Source organism: Anabrus simplex, chromosome X (genome assembly GCF_040414725.1).
Source record: "Anabrus simplex isolate iqAnaSimp1 chromosome X, ASM4041472v1, whole genome shotgun sequence".
Taxonomy (NCBI): Eukaryota; Metazoa; Arthropoda; class Insecta; order Orthoptera; family Tettigoniidae; genus Anabrus; species Anabrus simplex.
The window spans coordinates 10,609,477-10,632,461 of NC_090279.1; the positions used below are offsets into that span (position 1 = coordinate 10,609,477).

At 42.4% G+C, this 22,985-nt stretch overlaps 1 protein-coding gene across 1 annotated transcript in view; it reads left to right on the forward strand.

The window, feature by feature from the left end:
• Positions 1-973: 973 nt before the first annotated feature.
• Positions 974-22,985, forward strand: part of LOC137503164 (zinc finger protein 26-like) — a 40,843-nt gene continuing 18,831 nt past the window's right edge. The window contains exons 1-4 of the mRNA XM_068230639.1: positions 974-1,493; positions 1,578-1,997; positions 2,082-2,433; positions 2,586-2,821. Of these exons, the coding sequence (XP_068086740.1) occupies positions 974-1,493; positions 1,578-1,997; positions 2,082-2,433; positions 2,586-2,821 (1,528 nt within the window). The remainder of the gene's footprint in view (positions 1,494-1,577; positions 1,998-2,081; positions 2,434-2,585; positions 2,822-22,985) is intronic.

Here is a 22,985-nt window from a genome sequence, read left to right on the forward strand (position 1 = left end):
ACTACGGATTTCGGTAGAATAATATGTGCTGGATTAAAGAGCTTGTATGAGTATTTACACTTTTAGGCTGGACCACTTCTCATGCTTTCTTCAAATGAGGTCTATTAACTCGTACATTTCTAAACCGTGACAAGTTTCTTGCGCGTGATGTCGTGATTAAGAAAAAACGCAACACATTCTCGTTACAAGTGAGAGGTTTTGAATTTTAACCTCAGATGATGTTTACTCTCAGGAATGTAATGTTTATCAGTAACGAGCTCTCTGCACTGGATATCAGTGATTGGAATGTTCAGTAGCAAATCTCCTGTATGAGAGTTGTAGTGGAGTTGGCTGTTGAACTATTGGTCACATGGTTTTAATTTGTCACTGTAGATCGAGACCCGAGGTGAGCTATAGAGATCATCAACCTCCGGAAGACGGATCAGGTAGTTTTAGGTGTAGTGTGTGCAGTGACATCCTGGCTGGGAAGTTGGACCTCTTGCGACATCTGAAGAGACACAAGGAAGATCGACCCTTCAAGTGCGATCACTGCCGAAAGGTGTTATGTAGCCGAAGCAGTTTGTCGGAACACCTCAGGATCCACCCGCTCCAAGTGTGCGTATTATCTGATAAATGCTTTACAAAGAGGAAAATGCTGACAGAGGACACGCGATTGCATACAGGTGCGATTATAAACCAATGCTCAGTATCTCATAAAAATTTCAGGAAAAGGCCGGACGTTATGCGGTCCCACACAGGCGAGAAGCCATACCGCTGCAATGTCTGTAGCAAATCATTCATACTGAAAGGCAATCTCACCAAACATATGCGGACCCATACAGGTGAGAAGCCAAACAGGTGCAGTGTCTGTGGCAAATTATTCATAAAGGAAGGCAGTCTAACCGATCATATGCGGACCCATACAGGCGAGAGGCCATACAGGTGCGGTGTCTGTGGCAAATCCTTCATTCAGAAAGGCAAACTAACCGATCATATGCGGACCCATACAGGCGTGAAGCTTTACAACTGCAAAGTCTGTGGCAAATCATTCGCAACGATTGGCATTCTAACTGCTCATATGCGGACCCATACAGGCGAGAAGCCATACAGTTGCAGTGTCTGTGGCAAATCATTTATAAAGAGAGGCAAACTAACCGATCATATGCTGACCCATACAGGCGAGAAGCCATACAGCTGCCATGTCTGTAGCAAATCATTCATACTGAAAGGCAATCTCACCAAACATATGCGGACCCATACAGGTGAGAAGCCATACAGCTGCCATGTCTGTAGCAAATCATTTATACATAAAGGCAATCTAACCGTACATCTGCGGACCCATACAGGTGAGAGGCCATACAGGTGCGGTGTCTGTGCCAAATCCTTCATTCAGAAAGGCAAATTAACCGATCATATGCGGACCCATACAGGCGAGAAGCCTTACAGCTGCAATGTCTGTGGCAAATCATTCGCAACGATAGGCATTCTAACTGCTCATATGCGGACCCATACAGGCAAGAAGCCAAACAGGTGCAGTGTCTGTGGCAAATCATTTATAAAGAGAGGCAAACTAACCGATCATATGCGGACCCATACAGGCGAGAAGCCATACAGCTGCCATGTCTGTAGCAAATCATTCATACTGAAAGGCAATCTCACCAAACATATGCCGACCCATAAAGGTGAGAGGCCATACAAGTGCGGTGTCTGTGGCAAATCGTTCATTCAGAAAGGCAAACTAACCGATCATATGCGGACCCATACAGGCGAGAAGCCTTACAGATGCAATGTCTGTGCCAAATCATTCGCAACGATAGGCATTCTAACCGCTCATATGCGTACCCATACAGGAGAGAGGCAATACAGCTGCGGTGTCTGTGGCAAATCCTTCATTCAGAAAGGCAAACTAACCGATCATATGCGGACCCATACAGGTGAGAAGCCATACAGCTGCCATGTCTGTAGCAATTCATTTATACATAAAGGCAATCTAACCGATCATCTGCGGACCCATACAGGTGAGAGGCCATACAGGTGCGGTGTCTGTGCCAAATCTTTCATTCAGAAAGGCAAATTAACCGATCATATGCGGACCCATACAGGCGAGAAGCCATACAGCTGCAATGTCTGTGGAAAATCATTTATACATAAAGGCAATCTAACTGATCATCTGCGGACCCATACAGGTGAGAGGCCATACAGGTGCGGTGTCTGTGCCAAATCCTTCATTCAGAAAGGCAAATTAACCGATCATATGCGGACCCATACAGGCGAGAAGCCATACAGCTGCAATGTCTGTGGCAAATCATTTATACATAAAGGCAATCTAACCGCTCATATGCGGACCCATACAGGAGAGAGGCCATACAGGTGCGGTGTCTGTGGCAAATCCTTCGTTCAGAAAGGCAAACTAACCGATCATATGCGGACCCATACAGGCGAGAAGCCTTACAGGTGCAATATCTGCGGCAAATCATTCGCAACGATAGGCATTCTAACCGCTCATATGCGGACTCATATAGGCGGGAAGCCATACAGGTGCCATGTCTGTAGCAAATCATTCATACATAAAGGCAATCTAACCGAACATCTGCAGACCCATACAGGTGCGGTGTCTGTGGCAAATCCTTCATTCAGAAAGGCAAACTAACCGATCATATGCGGACCCATACAGGCGAGAAGCCTTACAGGTGCAATATCTGTGGCAAATCATTCGCAACGATAGGCATTCTAACCGCTCATATGCGGACTCATACAGGCGAGAAGCCATACAGCTGCCATGTCTGTAGCAAATCATTCATACATAAAGGCAATCTAACCGAACATCTGCAGACCCATACAGGTCTGTGGCAAATCCTTCATTCAGAAAGGCAAACTAACCGATCATATGCGGACCCATACAGGCGAGAAGCCATACAGGTGCAGTGTCTGTGGCAAATCATTCATAAAGAGAGGCAAACTAACCGATCATATGCGGACTCACACAGGCCAGAAGCTATACTGGTGTTATGTCTGTGACATATATACAGCAAAGAAGGTCCCTTTAACATTTCAGATCAGAACACACACGAGTGCTCTGTTTTGCGATAAAGTGTTAAGAGAATCATTTAAGTTAACCACGCACATGTAAACCACACTGGTGAGATGCCGCACTCCACCGTGTTTCTTGGCAAATCGTTCGCACGCAGCACCACGCTGTCGGTTCACACGGGCGATACGGCGCACGAGCGTCACGTCACGTCGTGATTAAGCCGCACGTGATTTAATAACAATGTTATTTTGCTTAACGTCCCACTAACTACTACACAAGTGTCCGGAGTTCCACAAGACCTCCAATTCCGGAGATGTAGCAAGGCGCATGCGATCGCACACAGCAGAGAAGTAGTAAGCTCTTCAGCTAGAACAGCACTTTTTCTGTGACCTCATAACATACATCGGGGAGCGGTCCATCCTTTTATACCATTTTCCCTGAGAGAGAATTTTCAGGTAAAATAATGCTAGGTCCGTGTACGAAAAGAGCAAAGGTCATTTCATGAATTATCTCCTCATCAACCACAGATATATACAACCGCTTGTTCTCAACCATGGACGACCCTTCTTATGTTTTCGGACCAAAGTAGAAGTGTGCTCATCAACAATCGTTTGGGAGCCGTCCAGGAATTAATTCGGATGAACACGGAAGGATCCTATGACAAAGAAAACTGGTAAAAGACTAAAAGCGCATGAAAGAAGTATTCAGACTTATGAATAAACAATTCAAGGGAATTAGCAAGTGCCGAATCAAGTCATAATACGACGCAATTTAAGAAATTGTTGCTGAAACCTGAGCATATCTGTGCTCCCGTTTCCTACATGTCGTGTTTTCTTTTAATTATGAGTAGACCAGTAGCTCAAAACTGTACATGCTCCCTCGGCACTTGTACGATAATATTGTGTCTGTTAGCCGGTTCTGAACGCAAATTGTAAGTTCAACTGCAGTGCCCATAGCTATTCATGAATGTCACGTAATTCTCGAGGGGCGTCTTTAAGTAGGGACTCGTATGTTGACAGCTGCAGTATACTTTTCTCCATTTTAGTTTACCTGGGGCCAGTTAATTGGCCTCTCTCTTTTCTCTAACGGGGCCACAAGGAAGTTACTAAATATCTCTTATATCTCAACGTTGCAAGTGTTGAAGAGACATAGTGAGCAATGAACCCTTTTCGTCATGTCAAACTGGTGTTTGCCTGTTCCAGGTCTTCAGCATGAATTGTTAACTCTTGTATCTCAGGGGGTGTTAATGGCTCTTCGTCACTTCCAGTCATGAATATTGGGGTATCAAGGAAGGCCTACATAAATTAAAAGCCTACATAATCTAACTATTTTATTCAATAAAATACAATGAAAAATGATGGCGGGTTTGTTAACAAATATGGCCATAAACAGTGTTCTGCGGTCAGTGATATTAATATAACGCTGCGGCTGGACGATTTCGAGTTGAAATTAATATCCACCACAAAAAAGTCTGAAGGGCTATTCACAGAAAACCAGTTTATGGTTAACTAGAAAACAACATGAGATTCAATCTGCTCAGCTCCATAAACGACTGTGCGTTATGCATCCGATTTCTCGATCGTCTAAATATGAGGAAGTGTTTTCGATACCTTTTCAATTTAGGCCATCCACTGACTGTCCATCAGCATAGGACGAGATACCTGGACCCTCAATGGAATCTGAGAAACGTCGAAATGTACATCACTGAGCTATCATGGTCACCCACTATATTAATGTTTAAGGTTGAGGACCAAAGTGACCTATCGTTGAAGTTAATGGAATGTGCGTGATGACCACAGTGAACCTCGAAACAAGTGGACTTCAAGTGCCAGTGAATAATAGCGTAAAATTATCCAACATAAAATAGTGTTATTTGTATTGACTGAATGATGTTTCATGAACCGAAATAATAGGTTGAAGTCAGCGATTGGAATAAATTCATGAAAACCTGTGAAAAGAAATTCTGTTAACATTTAGTTATAACCTTCATTCAAATCCCAAAATAAACTCGACTCATCCGTAACCCTTACATATTTTAGGTCACGGAGTTCAACTGCATCCACTTATAGTCCTGCTAAAATATAAACACACAAAATATTACAACTCCTTTATAAACAACATGGCAAAAATCATGGGTATCCCATGGACTAATGGCAGGGTGCTACTACACCCTATGGAATACTATGTGGTACTGACTCATTGTGTCAAACAAACCTGTCATCTAGGAGCAGTTGGCTAGCTACGTAATTTCACGATCCTAGCATGGGAGAGCAATCCCAAGAATCCCTTCCATGCACTTCAACCACCATCCTGCTTTCCACTGAAGGACACGCCATCGGCAGTCCTTAACACCTAGCTACACTACGAATATATCAAGAAAAGGAAATCTTAATATCTAAGGACAACCTTCTGACACCAAAGTAATTATTTAAACGCTCAGTGGCAATACGAACTATGACTGTGTTATGGAAACATCGAAACTAGATTACATAGTCAAGTGTTCGGGAATGTTACTGAGAATCCACTCTTGTCATTTGACTATGCAGTAGAATTGAAATTCAAATTACTCCCCATTTATTGTAACATAAATAATGTTATAACACGGGCCTCTATTTCCTAAGAGGTTCCGCCGCATATAAATGTGAACACCTGTTATCTCGTCAAGCAGGTTTATACCTGCCGCTCTCCACTGGCTTACACAAGTGAGCAAACCGATCTCGCCACGGATGACCTTTTACTACAGCACAAATCTTCGTCCAAATCCTTGTATTATCACAATATATCGGTCAACATTATTGCCATCACGAATAATTTCAAGTCTAATGGGATCTGTAGATTTTGATATGCATTTCACTGGTACTAATGGAGTAATTGGATGAACAAAGAATCCCTCTGGATATACGAACTTGTTCTGTGTTCAAACCATGGACCTTACCATATTTCAAAACACTCTGTCCTGATTTTTCCCTCGAGCATTTTTACAAAGAAACCTCGGCATTATCTACACCATTACCTCTGGAGAATCTACTTGGAGCATGTCTCACAAACTGAGTCGCATGGTTTCATAACTACATGGACAAATAGAACTTATCTACCACCGACAGTTATGGACAGTTACGAAGTTTCTCACTTCACTTTGAAACACAATAGTCCAGACGCATATGACACTGACTTCAACATAGACCCCAAACCTCAATACACCGAACCCCGAGCTATCACCTCCTGACAAATGTATCGCAGACTGACACTTCACAAAAAAGCATACCACATGGATGGTAACTATTACTCATTCCATTACTTATTATTATTATTATTTCAAAATGTTTTGCCCCACTAAGGAGCGTGATTGTACTTATTTTGCAGATGGTTGTGCTTTCTTCTCTTGCCAGAGTTTCTTCCCTCTTTGTTCTTTATTATCTGTTCTTCCTTCTGTGTAACTGTGTACTAATCATGGGTTCTCAGCAAAATGATGTTTGTTCACCAACGTTCTAAAGCTAGGCGTGTCCCATATAATTTCATCTGGGATGTTGATTTCTTGAAGGTCCTTTTCAATTTCGATTATCCAGTTATTCTGACTTTAAGCGAGGAGGCATTATTAAATTTTTTAGTGAGTCTTTCATCATCTATTCTTTGAATATGGCAATCAAACTTCAATCACCTTTTCCAAAGATTGTATCTGATATTTCCTCAATATGTTGATATAATTCCGGAGACCTCCTATTCATCCACACTCCTATGCATACTGGGCCATGGTTTCCCTGAGGACTTCCCTATCTTGTTTTTCGATCATTTTAGATAATGATCTTTCTCGACTGATCAAGGTTTCTGACGTGTGTAATGTTTGAGGCTTAATTACGGTGTTATAATGCTTTAATATAGCGTTGCTTGATACTGATATTTAGTCGTACTTTTCCATGTGGTTCTATGGCCTACTTGTAATATAGAAATCTCTCTCTGTTTTCCTCATGATTTAATGCAGATTGTTGGATGATTTCCCCAAATATTTGAAATGATTTACCTGAGTTATTTTGCGAAAATGAGTTACCAGATTTTGTTTGTGTAATTATCGAGTAGATCCTCCCATGTATTGGGTTTTCTTATATGAGTTTTAGATTCGTTTTAGATGCATTTGCACGAAGTTTTCCAGGGACTGAATTCATTCCTGCCTATTGTTGGATAAAATAATGAGACCTTTTGTGAAGGCCGAACATTTGATATGAATTTTATGATTAACTAGCTTCACGGAAAGTGTCTTGAGGCAACCTCAGATGCTAAATATCTTAGTTATACTGCTGAGATACATTAAAATCGAACTCTCCCCTGTCTTCAACTTATTAGCGTTATGAAATCAATTATTGTTATTAGTATGAGATAATATTTGTAAATATTATTTGTTTTAGTGATGTAGCCACACGCCAAATAAATAAATAAATAAATAAATAAATAAATAAATAAATAAATAAATAAATATTGGAATTACTGACATGTACAAATTAGAAGTTGACCAGAACTTTCCAATTTGCATACTCAACTGATCCTACGTCTGTGGACATAAAATCTCACAAATTAACATACTTAAAATTCCTCTAAATTTCACTGCTATACTGCAAACATGTTCCTCATTACGTCTGAACAAATTTTATGAGAAATGCACTCAATCTAACGTCCCATCCTTAAAAAAATATGAATAAATGTCGGTTATAACACAGTGACACTTCTACCATACGCAAGCATCGTAAATTTCTACTTGTGTCTTTTCAGCACAAAAATTAATAGCTGAAACTGTGATAAACATCCACTAAAATATTACAAGGTCAAATCAGACCTACACATAGCAAAATACACCATACTACGTTGTAGAAGTTACTATAAAAATAATTTCGTGTGGCTATTTCTAGCCGAGTGCAGCCCTTGTAAGGCAGACCCTCCGATGAGGGTGGGCGGCATCTGCCACGTGTAGGGAACTGCGTGTTATTGTGTTATGTGTGGTGTGTGAGATGCAGGGATATTGGGGACAGCACAGACACCCACCCCCGGGCCATTGGAATTAACTAATGAAGGTTAAATTCCCCGACCCGGCCGGGAATCGAACCCGGGGCCCTCTGAACCGAAGGCCAGTACGTTGACCATTCAGCCAACGAGTCGGACTGTAGAATTTACTGGAATACACAGACTATATTTAACTCTTATCAGCTCCCATTTTCTGCTCAACTTCGTCCTCTGTATGTACAGGTTTACTGGTTTATGTTACGCAAGTTTTCATAATAATATTTTGCACTTTGATAATTTTATTTCTATTATTCACTTAATTTTAAGAATCTGAAAGACAACACAAAATATATAGCCTTGCAATTTACTGGACACTCTAATAATATGCATTCAGGAAAGTCGCCGAGACTAGAATCTTCGCCGTCCAAAAATCAAGGTCATGTGTTTAGTGGTTGAACACCCTCAGTGCTATCCAACATCCAGATCATCTCCCGTGATGACATTGAGACTCTCACAGTAGAGCTCAATCAATAAGCCACCAGTTACTGTATTTAAATTTGTGGAGCCTTCCAGCATCAACATGTGAATTTTTTGGTTGGTGACATGAAGAGTCATAATACAACATGGGGCTACCCAGGTACCGAAGAAATAGGAGAGGCTGGCGTAGAATGGACAGATTCGTGCAATCTATTTCTACAGCATGATAACAAACTTCCAGTATCATTCAACAGTGCGAGATGCAGGATGGATATTATCCAGATATTAAATTACAGTATCTGCGTAAGCAAACACATATCTCGGTTTTCAGCGAAATCAGTGGGGCAAACAATCCCTCATCGTCCTGTTATATGCCAGATATATGCTGCAATCTGACCGCAGACAGTTCCTTTTCATACATACATCTTCATTACAGACTTTTATGCCTTTCATCGTTCAGTCTGCGACTCTCTGTGAATTTACAAAACGCCACCACAAAATTCTGTTTGCAACTAGTTCTGTGGCCTCGTGTTAGTTCAGTACATCTTACCTTTAAATCGTTAGAATCTGAGTGCCTTTTCGAAGATGATGTCATTTTAAGAAGGCTGATTGGGGGAAATGTATTATTTCACTGCACGAGAACATTTTGAATATGGAGCATTTTCCTTAATGTGATGATTATGTAAATATCGTGAAATTTTCCTCGTATCTCAATTCGCTGACGGTGAACACTATATACAAAAACTATTGAAATATTGAGAAACTATCGTGATCTCTTTGACAACGATCATTTGAGATCCGATCCCGTCCAAGCTGGGGAAGATTTCTTAAAAGCGATATCTAATAACAGGAGCGATGGGGACACTGATCTAAGGAAGGATAGCCAGAAAGGCTGGAGGTTTCTTAAACTTCTGAGTTGTAACCAACCAGTTACAGAGGGTCATGCGAATGTTACAGCTAAACAGATTGCCCACCAGCTCGTGGAAAATGGTAAACCTCACCAACATACTTCAAAATGTTACGGTCAGAAGAATTAGAGTCTAGTCTTCTTATGCGGCTTTTCTGTATGGCAGCCATTGGCAGTTGTAAGAGCGGTAAGGGAGTGGGGACACACGACGTCAAGTAACAGCAGATTATCCACGAACCTACTACGCTGCCGTAGCATGGGGAGAGGTGTTACTCCCACGTGCTGCGTCCCAGGTGGCGTGTAGGGGGTTCTTACCTGGCTTTCCAGTCGACGTGAGCGAAATAATATAGCTCTCGCGGACCAAACACACAGATCTCTGTGCGTGGAAGACGAGACCAAGGGATGCTGAATTTTGAACCAAATTACTTGTGCTTAGTTCCACTATCCTTGTGATTAGTACCACAAACTGAGGAATACCATGGGTCTGTTAGAGGATCACTGTGTATTCATAGTACCCATCACTATGACGGAGGCTAACCCTTTGCCTAGATTCGGTTAGAGGATCCCAGGGAGATAAAAGAAGCTAACGTCGCTCGGGTGTTTCAGCATCTGGTTGTGGAAACATGGGTGTGCGTTCCGAGGAACTCCACCGGATAGTACGAGTCCCAGAGATTTGTACAACTATATGACGAACACCATGGGTTGCGTTCCATGGAACATCTGAAGTCTAGGTTTTATCTCTCATCAGTACCCACTATGTGAGGAAAATAACGGGAATGTACGGGTCCCTCAGATTAGTAACACAATGTGAGGGATACCATGGGATGGTACGGGTCCCCGTAATTAGTTCGCACTCTGTGATGAACATTACGGGATACTACGGATCCCTGTGAATAGTACAAATGTGTGAGGAGCACCACGGTATAATACGGCTCCCTATTATTAGTACCGCCATATGAGGAACACCAGGGTATAGTACGGGTCCCTGTGATTAGTACCACTATGAGAGGAACACCACGGGATAGTACGGGTCCCTGAGATTTGAACAACTATGTGAGGAAGACCATGTGCTTCGTTCCGAGGAGCACCACGGTATAGTACGGGTTCCTGTGATTAGTTACGCTATGTGATGAACATCATGGGTCCGCGTTGCATAGAACACCACTGGTCTAGGATTCACCTGAAATTAGTACCCACTATGAGAGGAACACCACGGGATAGTACGGGTCCCTGAGATTTGAACAACTATGTGAGGAAGACCATGTGGTTCGTTCCGAGGAGCACCACGGTATAGTACGCGTTCCTGTGATTAGTTACGCTATGTGATGAACATCATGGGTCCGCGTTGCATGGAACACCACTGGTCTAAAATTAGTACCCACTATGTGAGGAACACCACCGGATAATACGGGTCCATGTGATTAGTACCACTATGTGATGAATTCCAGGGGTTTGCGTTTTGAGGAAAACCACAGGTCTGCCGTTTACCTGTCATTAGTACCACAATATGAGGAACACCATGGGTCCGCGTTGCATATAACACCACTGGTCTAGGATTTACCTGAAATTAGTACCCACTTTGTGAGGGACACCATGCGCTTCGTTCCGAGGAGCACGACGGTATAGTACGGGTCCCTGTGATTAGTTACGTTTTGTGAGGAACATCATGGGCCCGCGTTGCATGTAACACCACTGGTCTAGGATTTACCTGTGATTAGTACCCACTTTGTGAGGAACACCCCTGTATAGTTCGTGTCACTGAGATTTGTACAACTATGTGAGAAACACCATGGGTTTTCATTCCGAGGAAAACCCCGGGATAGAACGGGTCCCTGTGATTAGTACCCACTTTGTGAGGAACACCCCTGTATAGTTCGTGTCACTGAGATTTGTACAACTATGTGATGAATACCATGGGTTTGCGTTCCTAGGAAAACCACGGGTCTCGTTTTCTCCTGTCATTAGTACCACAATGTGAGGAACACCATGGAGAATCACGGGTCTGGGATTTACCTGGCATTAGTACCCACTATGTGACGAACACTACGCGATAGTACGAGTCCCTGAGATTTGTATAACTATGTGACGATCACCGTGGGTTCGCGTTCCCAGGAACACCATGGGTCTGGGGGTCACCTGTCATTAGTACCCACTATATGAGGAACATCACGGGATTGTACGGGGTCCTGTGATTAGTACCACTATGTGATGAACACAATGGGTTTGTGTTTCGAGGAACACCACGGGTCTGGGTTTTATCTGTCATTCGTACAACTATGTGAACCGCACGACGGATAGTACTGTTCCCTGAGATTTGTACAACTGTGTGAGGTACATTTTGGGTTTGCCTCCGAGGAACACTACGGGTCTGGGTTTTACTTCTCATTAATGCCCATTATGTGAGGAACACCACATGTGTGAGTTTTACCTCTCATTAATACCACAGTGTGAGGAACACCGCGGGATAATACGGGTCCCGGTGATTAGTACCAACTATGTGGGTAACACCACGGTATAGTACGGGTCACTGTGATTACTATTCAGTATGTCAAGGAATACCGCGGCGTAGAACGGGTCCCTGTGAATAGTACCCACTATGTGGGGAACACTATGGTTTTGAGTTGCCTATGGGTTGCGCCCTTTTGTGTGGAACACCGAATGTTTACGTTATTTTCTAGAAATACCGTTCTCACAACATAAGGTAAATGTCAAGAGTGTTAGCACGACCAGGGATGAAATAAGCAAAAGGACGACTTACGAATTATCCCAACAGAAGGCCGTCGCTGATTGAGGAAGCTCTGGACACAAGAGGCCTAGCGGATCAACTAAAATAAGCTTAATTAACTAATTGGCTGAAATAATAACTCAAATTAAATTGATCAAACAAAATTTAATTAGGTAAATAATTTAAGAATTTTCGACCTCAAAACTAATTTTTTTAAAAAATCAATTACCACTGCACAATGAACGTGAACACCTTTCAGAATAATTAATCAAGGATATCAATTGAAAATAAATTATTTTAACACTAACTCAAATTGCCAGGAGGCAGAAAATCTTTTTGAACAATAAACAAACGTAGATCAATAGAAGATTAAAATCTTAAGACAACTATTACGGAAAGAAAGCTGAAATTTCCGTAATGAATTTCTCGGTTACTCCAGAGCTGCATTAAAATTAAATTAAATCCACCAAGAAGCATAACTTCAGTTAACACCATGAAATCATCCGAAACATGGACATAAATCCATAAATAGGATAAATAACCCTAATATTCTCCAAGGAACGGTAGCTTAAACCAAATGAGTTAATCAAACTCATCAGAAAAACATTCCATATGCACGACGATCCACACCAAAAATCAGCTGAAAATCAAGTTACCAACAATAATTCGATACTCAAATGTCAAATTCAACACAGCATGGCCACGGTATGTTTTCATTCTGTTACACAGAGTGTAACAGATGACGAGCACCGAAATCAAAACAAGCACTTGAAGTACCGAGGAAGTCATTAGAAGCCCTACATTAAAGGCACAATGTTTCTCTATTAGTAGCCCGACATTTGATTGAAAATATTATTATAATAAACATAACTTGTTTTGTGCACAAAACCTTAATTAACTAAAGTCAAGAAGATAAACAAATGCCGTAATGACCATTACAACTTGAAGCCCGAAAATATTACCATATTACAAGATTATTATGAGGACCTGTTTTAGGAAGTCAATTTCTTTTAAAACCACATGCAGAATTTCAATTTTGAGGTTAAATATCTCCGCGTATTAACACTATTAACTAATCCATTCCTTGGTAGCTTAGTTCAGTACAGAAGATGGATGCAACTTACTTACGAGGTCGAAGGAAACAAGATATATTAAATATTCTAAAAGGATAACCAAATGTTCAGGCCTATCGCCTAGATGGACAATCCATCATCCAGGGTCTAATTTCTCAACCATCTCCTCTTCTTGCATCATGATTTTCTACTCTTCTTAAGGCACAATCAGCAGAGAGTAGGTTCCAGCGTCTTCAGGTTAAGAAGCAAAGATCAGAACAACTGCTATCTGCATTGTCGACTGACTACGACTGAGAAAGCTTCACTTCTAGCGCCCAGATAGCAACACAACTTAGCTACCTCGCTGCTTAAATTCCAAGTCGACCGCTAGATAGCACACCATCACCAATTAGAGAAAGTCCATGGAATCCTGAAGTTTGAATACACGGTGGGCCAGACAAGAAACTGGACACATAATCAATATGCATCGTATCATCGCAAAGATTAATTTTAAATCCATTACACTGTGGTTCTCCTTTACTAGCGATAGGTACCTTTATGAGGGGCCAATCACCTAGATTTTCGACCTCTTTAGACACAAAGCATAATCGACTCAAGAATGTGCTTTGGAAGCAGCTCCTTGGTCAGTATATACCATTGTTATAAGTTAGCTTCTGGATAGGTGCGCCATTTCGGAGCGGATCCGCCGATTGTTTTAAGTTCATAATAATTGTTCATCGTCGTGTTTATATTTGTATTCGTAGGATTGATTATTGGAATTCTTCTTAATGTTTAATATTCGAGTTGGATCCGCTGATTATCTTGGTTTCGTATTAGTCCATTCATTATTCACAATCAAGATATGAATTCCGGTCAGAGGTTGAATATTTGGACATTTAAATTGTTTTTACATTTCGTATCATTAGGGGCCAAAGAGCTAGATGCTAGGCCTCTTTAAACAATAATCATCATCACATCACGAAGATATGGAGTATACTTGGCTAATTGTTACTCACGTTGCAGTTCCGTCATGAGGAAGGTAATCACTATACAGCTCAGGAGATTTCTGGGTGTGGCTGTTGTATGTTGAGTGCAGATTGAAGTATGTATAGATGGCCGAGTAGTAAACAGTCCTCCCTCTGTTATACATAACGGAAAGGCGAGGTAAGCTGAGCCACAGCTTGTAGGAACACGTCATTCCACTCGACGGCCACAAGCGTTACCAGATTCCCACTTTCACGGCAGTTTCACTTTGCTACATCTTCAGAGCTACACCGACAAAGTGTTTTATGTTTCCTTTCAGGTAAATTTCTTGCCGCTTTGGATTGCTCTTCCATTTACTGGATGCCACACCTTCAGTACTCTACCGACCTTCATACGGACCGGATTCCTGGGAATGCCCCGCTCAGTTTCCGGTGGGACATAGGCAACTACTAACGCAATTCGACCACGGCATACAGCCAGGACACCGGCCGTGAAAAGCTGAACCGAGAGTCTCAAAGAGATCAGAAAGCTCTGGAGCCTAAGGAGCAGGCAGTGGTGAAGTGACTGCCCGCATCACTAAGGACATCTTAAAATATCTTCCTTCCAACATATTTACACAAAACTCTAAATTCTCTTGGTTTCTTGCCTGTAGCTCCACATCTCCCTTGCTAGTGTCCTGGCCAGGCATAGTTCACCATCTTTCGGGTCCCAACGTGTACGCTCTGGATGCGCCTCAACTCGCAATGAGAACGAGACGCCCCGGGAATGCGGAGCCGCACAGCAGCGCGACCCATCTTCCCTCGGTCCGCACGAGGCGGGACCTTCACTTTCATTGCGCCTTTAGGTTTAGTGTCAACCCAATGACTCGCGCACATGTTAGACTCCTTGGTCCGTGTTTCAAGACGGGTCGTGAAATTAGCCGAAGCTTTTGCACCGCTGACGCGAGTCTAAAAGATTCTTTTGTCCGAGGCATCCCCAAACCAACAGCTGAGCGGGGCCGGAGTCGGGCCGGGGGTCCGTCGTCCATGCCACGCGCCCTCGCTTGTCAGGGGCTGGACGTCTGCCCCGAAGGGCGTCAAATCAACTCCGCGCACACACACACACACCGTCGAGCCGTCGGCCGGAACACCTGGGGTCTGTCCGACGAACACGCCTTGCGTCGCGGACGAACAGGCTACACACCCAGGCCTTAGACCGACACCCAACGGGTCGCGACGTCCAACGAGGGGAGAAGTGCGGCCCACCGACCTCCCCACCACTACCCGGCCGAGTAGAAACCCGTTACCATCCTGACGCCGGATTGCTCCGTGCAGGGGGACAGACCCATCTGGCCAAAGCAGGGGAAGAGGCGCGGATAAGGCTTGAATCTCCTCGGTTGAGGTATTTTCGGGTTTCTCACGTTTACCCCCGAACGGTTTCACGTACTCTTGAACTCTCTCTTCAAAGTTCTTTTCAGCTTTCCCTCACGGTACTTGTTCGCTATCGGTCTCGTGGTCATATTTAGCCTTAGATGGAGTTTACCACCCACTTACGGGTGCATTCTCAAGCAACCCGACTCTAAGGAGAGATCCTCCCGGAAGCCGCAGCGGTCTCTACGGGCCTTGCACCCTCTGCGGAGCGTGGCCCCATTCAAGAAGGACTTGAACTCGCCGCAGGTTCCCGGTTAAGTGGACCCTCCCAAACACCACATTTCCCGGCAGGGTGAACCTGCGAGATTCGGTGCTGGGCTCTTCCCTGTTCGCTACTAAGGGAATCCTTGTTAGTTTCTTTTCCTCCGCTTAATAATATGCTTAAAATTCAGCGGGTAGTCTCGCCTGCTCTGAGGTCGTGTTTGGCTTGTGCGTGTCGCACAAAATGTTCGGTCGCTGCACACACAGCACACACTTCCGAGCTTGGTCGCGTGGCAAGGGCGGCGAACCGGCGTCAGCAGACACAAAGACGCTGCGCGGACCAACCCTCCCGTCTCACACACTCTCAGTGGTGGTGTCGACCGGTCCAGCTCCACCGGGGTGAAGCTCTCTTCAGGAGACGCGGCGGCGGCCGTGGCCGCACGAACCGCGACGCTCCCACCCTTCGAACGCAATGTCGCGTTCAGTTTTAGCAGCCGACCCTAAGCCAGGCGTGGTCCGGGAACGGAATCCATCGAAATGGTGCCTTAAATGAAGACATCCAATTTTGACACAAAGTAGAGGCCTATTTCAACCAGGACCGATGTTCCTATCATAAGGGTATTGCTGACTTAATTTGACGATAAAGATCAGGGGGCTTGATAGCCTATTATCATTGTCGCTGAGCTGGCTGCGGTTGGAGTTCTGGTCACGGAATTCGGGAGTTATACGAAGTACGTCCAGAAAGTAAGTTCCGTTTGGTAATAAAATTAAATTGTGTACAGATACAGAAAAAATATTTATTGCACAAAATTCCACAACTCTTAAACTACTTTTCCCCATAACTGCAGACATTTGTCATAGCGGGGCACACGTTTTTGTATACCTTCTTCATAGAAGTTTGCCGCCTGTGTCTTCAACCAGTTCTTTCAGCACTAATTGTAAACCTGCGGCTTTCCCGGATCTTGTCATCAATCGCGTGAACCAGTTCTTCTGTAACCAAAGATGGACGCCCACTTCGTTCTTCATCGTGCACGTCACTACGTCCTTCATTGAACTGTCGGACCCACCTTCTCACCATTGAATCACTCATCGCATTTTGTCCGTAAACGTCGCAAATTTGCCGATATATTTCAATTGGTTTCACTTTCCTAGCATTCAGAAAACCAATCACAGATCTGATTTCACAAGCGGCGGGATGTTCAATCAACACCGACATTGTAAACAAGCACAACAAAGCGTACGTGGCTGACAGCGATCTCAAAATGGCACACGCTTCTTCTCCTTGATACAGAGCGTCTACCGTGCATGTGCGGACCTGCGATCGCAGCGCTGCAGCGGAGATAAATTGAAACGGAACTTACTTTCTGGACGTGCCTCGTAAAATGAAGACATCCTCTGGTTCGGATTCCACATTACACTAGAAACCCTTGGTCATGATCAATGTATATATGTTCATGAAAGACAGGAAGTTTCCTTGCAGAAGAGACTAATTCATCTTGGTGTTGCTTTATTCCCAGTTGTCCAGAGACTTCTTTGGTTACATGGTAAATTGACTATACTATATGATATTGGTCTGGATGGAAAATGTATACGAAACGTTGCTAACCTGTATTAGCATCAGTTCGCATCTCTTAAGGTTGATAACACCAACGCCTGTGCTATTGAAATAAAGCAAGGCTCGGTTATAACTCCACTCCTCTTCAATAACTTCTATGAAAGGGTGCTTTTCTGATATCAGTATTGTTAAAGGAATCGTAATAAATAATCTGCCATATGCGGATGATACCCTTCGGTTTGCAATAAGTGCTGAAAGTCCAGAGATATTAGCGAGCTGTATGGTCAAACAGAGTTGTGCGTTTAAACACGAAACATACTAACTTAATGATCGTAAGAAAACATGTAATTCAACCTATAAACTTAAGAGTAGCGGGCACATCACTAAAGCAAGTCCAGTACTTTAGGTCTCTCACCTGCGTACTTGATCACAGCTTGAGCAGCCCTGTTGAAACTGGGTCCAAAGGACTGCCTTCAAGAGATTTATTAAAATCCTCTGTAACAGGGACTTCATTTTCTCCGTCCATGTTTACTTCGGTGTTGTGTATCTCCTGTCTTACTTAATGTTGTTGAGGCCTGAACACCATCCTTTGAGATGTGAGGCTACAGTACTCCGAGCTGGAGGTCACGTACAATATCATTCAAAATTATGAGGTAGTGCAGTAGTTTATACGTTTAGAGAATTATAAGTTAAAACCAAATCCATCAAAAACCCAGATCCATGCTTTTCACGTGAGGAATGAAGAAGCATCTTGAAACTTGCAGGTCAAGTAAGTGGGAGAGCTACTGGAACACAGTGATACACCTATGTACCTGTGGCCACACTTTGCAGGTATCACTGCGCCAACTCCGAGGCAAAATTCCTCTCTCACGATGCTTTGACATGATCAGGCAGGGCTGCTCATCCAGCTCGCCTGAAACTTGCGAAACTTGAATAGAAGTTGCTCCGTAACTACGGAGAGCCCTGGACGACGTGGAAGTCTTCAAAGAGAGTGCGAATTGCGACAACGTAAAGAATAACATCCACCTGATACTAGTGCTCATATCTGGCACTAGGCAGCACCACTGTAATATGTATAATCTCTCTTGTAATTTTTACTGTATTATGCGACTGACACAAATAAATAAATGACCTCCTTCAGTTTATCTCAAAGATATACTTTAAGGAAAGAGGTGTAGGAGAAGAAGGAGAAAATCTTGGCTACGGACTGTACGAGAATGGTATGGACTCGGTACCCCAACTTGCTGAGGACAAGGGTCAGATCGCCCCGATGACAGCCGACATATGATAAGGATATTGTAGAAAAAGAACAAGAAGATGAATCATTGCTAGATTTATATTGTGAATATATATGTACAACGTAGAATGGAATAAGCCTGAATTATTCCTCCTCGTGTGGCTTAAATACTGTTTTAATAATAGACATGGCCTAACAGTCACTGATGAATGTTTCATACGGCACAGCGACACACGGCGCACTTCCGTCTCGGAATCCAAGAGAAACTGCTTCGCGATGGCGTGGTGGAACATGAACCACGTTTCATAGCTAAGTCTAATTCACGGACTAAAATGTTCGACGTTCTAATACAGATAAAATATGACGATCATAAAGTATTTAATGAGCAAATGTACAACGTACAGTATGATAAATATATGACGTACAGTATTGTAGTGCCAGTATATAGTACCAGTAATATACAGCGTTTCCTTCCTCATTACGCGATTACAATGGTACTAAAAGCAATCAATTTTTCCGTTAAATGCACATTAAACAGCAACTAATGTGAATAATTATAGTTATGTATACGTAATCCAGTTGCAAAAGTAGTCTAAGTAAGTGGACCAACTTGAATAATTATAAAATGAGTAATTAAATCTCAGAAGAGCCCAAGATCGGTATTATGTGTATAGTAACAGACTTAGTTTATTCCAGTTTAAAATTTTACTTCAAACTGAAGTTTTAAAAATAATTTTAGAAACATTTGCACTTGGAAGCGACTTTCTCTTATAATATGACCCTGATTTGAGAACAATAATGTAATGTTTCCGTGTGAAAGACCTTACATTGTGGAGTGCACTTGACTCGCGATTCGGAATATAAAGGGTCTCGGTTTATCTTCAGGGAAATGCCACGCGGAGTGAGGCGAGGAGATGAACAAAGCACCGTCACTGTTTCAAAGCTCTGCTGTTCCGAAGCATCGATGTAGCTGACGTGTGTGGGTTCCTGTTCACTCGACACGACACACGAAGTGATCTCAATGCTTCGAAACAGTGAAGCCTTGATGTGTTGATGGCGCCGGCACAGTCTGGGTCTACGGTATAAATGCAAGGTAATCTAGAGGCACCTTCTCTGAAAAATAAATGGAAATGTTTCGCTTATGAACATTCAGAGTGTATGGCAGATGTTCATACATCCCTGTAGTTTGTACCGTCACGCAGGAGTGTTGGCAGATATCCACCTCGTTAATAGCTCGGAACACGAGGCGCATGAGTGTACCTCGAAGTGTTTCGTCGTAGATAAGTACAGAAATATTACGGCAATCACCTCACAACACGATGACAGCTGCTTTAAAATTGGAGGGATATTTCTTTCTATTGTTTCTTTTCAAATATTAAATTTTACACTTTGCTAAACAAATAACGATTCAGGTACAGATCTAGCTTGTTAGCTTGGGTACAATGTTGGAAAAATTAGATAACAATAAATTAACAATATGAGCGTGAAGCTCCCTAATTACAATTTTTAAATCAGCGCTACTGATCCTTTCAATCAATTGTCAAGGAGACGGATCTTCCAATTTCTACCTAAGTGGAAGAGCTTTTTGTTCTACAAATTCACATTTTTGTAGACTATTCTCGAAATTTACAAGTTCCTGGCCCATCCAGGCAAACCTACAATTAACAAAATTTAACAGTAGTCACTGCCCTAACTGCTTAACAGTTTAATTGCCTAAAAATGAAGTGAATGATGTTAACTGTAACAGAGCTAACAAGTGCCCATTCTACCTTGCCTTTGGTAAAAGCGATAGGTAAAGTTACTGGCCGAAAATCAAAATGGTAAGGCAAACATATTCACTACTTGATATTTACATGAAATTCTTAAAACCCTATTTGGGCTTATGGCCCGACGTTAGAGAGGTGACTACATGGAGAAAATATTTAATTACAGAAATGCCAGGTGGATTTTAACGGTTACAAAATCATGGTCACCTCAATGTCAACTTGAGAGGGAATACATGAAAGTTACTCATTCTCCATTCCCTGATTTTGGTTAAGTACTTTGACTTGTTTGAATTTTACATTTAAAGTTTGAAATTTACATTTGACAAAATAAAAGTTACATTGCTAACGGTTTGAAACTTTCCTCTCAAGCTAGCTCTCAAAACTATCACATAGTTAAGACGAAACTGCCATTATCTCGAGCTTGTGGACCTCCAGAAGATGGACGAGGGAGCCTCCGTTACGTACACGCTCTAGACTGGAGCGGTCACAAAGGACATCATGGCTCATCAGCCCTCGGCTTTTATAGCGGAGAGGAAAGGCCAGGCCCTGACACACTCCGAATTCTTACTGGTTAATTTAATAAATATCAGAATATTTTTTATTTATCGATAAATAAATATACATCATTTTTCAGTGGCCAACGCTTTAAGCGTGTGGGAAGAGATAGCAGTGTTGATAACCTTTGAACATCTAAAACAAACACTAAATATTCCAGTTTAGGAAACCTTAACGCACACATTTTATCCTGAATTTTAATAGTTCATCTTCACCCCAGAGGGCAAAACATAAGTCGATAGTAGTGACATATGTCGAGAAACGTTCACACTATTTCCAAACTGGGTTTCAGATTTCATGATCTTCATGGACTTCTACAAGTCGCTAGTTCTAAATGCACGGGTCGGGCATACCTCTGGTATGGTAACCATGGCATGGATCTGTTACGTTCTACCACAGCAGTGGGTGCGAGATTTGTCGCACATGTGGATTTTACTTTTTTTGCGATCTGATGCTTTTCCCGGCGCTAAGCCTAGGCGATGGGATGTAATCCCTATTGCGTGTTGGTAGTATTGCGTAAATGTCTGTCTGTTAGGTCATCAGCCCAGAGGTTGGTTGGATCCTCAAATTGCGCCACCAAAGATTATGCGGTTATACGGAAACCACAAAAACCAATGGCAGCACCAAAATGAGGCGTACTAGGCAAGATAAGGAGTGAGGTAGTTTCCCATTGATTTCCTCACTGGGTCAGGAAATACTATTGCAGCACGACTGACCCTATAAGCAGCACCTTTCATAACACTCAGATGCACTAGTCATGCTCTGAATGTCATTACTCAGCACTATCCATACCCCAGCAACTTCCATATTGTCACAGCCATGGATGTTGACTGGGACTTCGGTGGAAGCTATACTTTACTCTGGCCTGCGCCAAGAGATGGATGCAAAAGTACTGTATCCGTCAAGAAATGACAGCAGGCAGAATTGCGTAAATATGAAGGAGAGAATTCCGGGACAAACACAAACACCCAGTCCCCGAGTGTGAACCAAGACCAATTACAATATTATCAGACCTGAATGCATACAGTGGTGGCTCATGATCAATTCCGCCAGTGGGGCCCAATATAGAGTTTCTGGCCTTGGAAATGGGATTCAGGCGGGTATTTTTGAAACATGGGCATCTATACTCTACCACATAGACTCCAAAGACACATTACTTATACAGCGGTTGAGCACGCCTGTTCTTCTGGCTGGCAAATATTTCAATGACTCTGTTGAAATTGGGCATTTCACCAGTTTCCTCCTTATGTATTGAACAAACAGTGAGTGAATTCAGTGTGTTTTGACCCATATTATTCAAAGATAATTATTGACTCATTTTAATGTGCTGTAACTTCGCTCTGCTTTCGCTGTTGAAACTGGCATAGTTAGTGCAATTGTAGAATTCGGTGTACCTCAGAGAACGATTCTTCCGATCAATGCTTCATGAAGAATGTGAACAAATCGCAGGCAGAAGGAAATGTCCTTAGAGTATAATTGCGATAAATCACTTAAAGTTCATTTCTCAATTTATCTTGCTAGATAAATGGACTGAAACTTAATGAAAAAGTATTGACTAAATTCGTTGGGAAAATTCATCTAACCGTAGCAAACTTTTCGGAACAAAATTTCGAAACTACTTAATATATGAGACTCTTGGAATTGGTCTTTCATTTGGTTGATCACTATATCCCACACTTCTTTGGCATCTACAATGAGATTTAAACCAGAAGTCTATTTAGAGCTTTTTGTTGCTGGAGTAGAACATTTATCCTCTCCTACCTGATAACTTTCATTATTCTCTCTTATTTCAGAAACAGCTCATTCAAAACGGTGTAATGCATTGGATATGGCAACTGCATTGGAATTGTGTTATAAAAATTATCAATATGTTTCATCGTCTCATAGAAGAATTCCAGAACAAAACACAAATTCTGAATTGTTAAGTAATTTTTAAAACCAAAATACCCCCTTATTGTTACATCATCCTAACCATCTTCGATCTCAATCTTCTCAAAACATTCCAATAAATGTGATTTCTTTTAAACCCATACGGCATGTAGTTGAACTGAAATAGTCCAAAAGGGGTGATTAGGGCTGAGTTTTCTTTATCTTCATCTGCTAAGCATATCTGGCAGA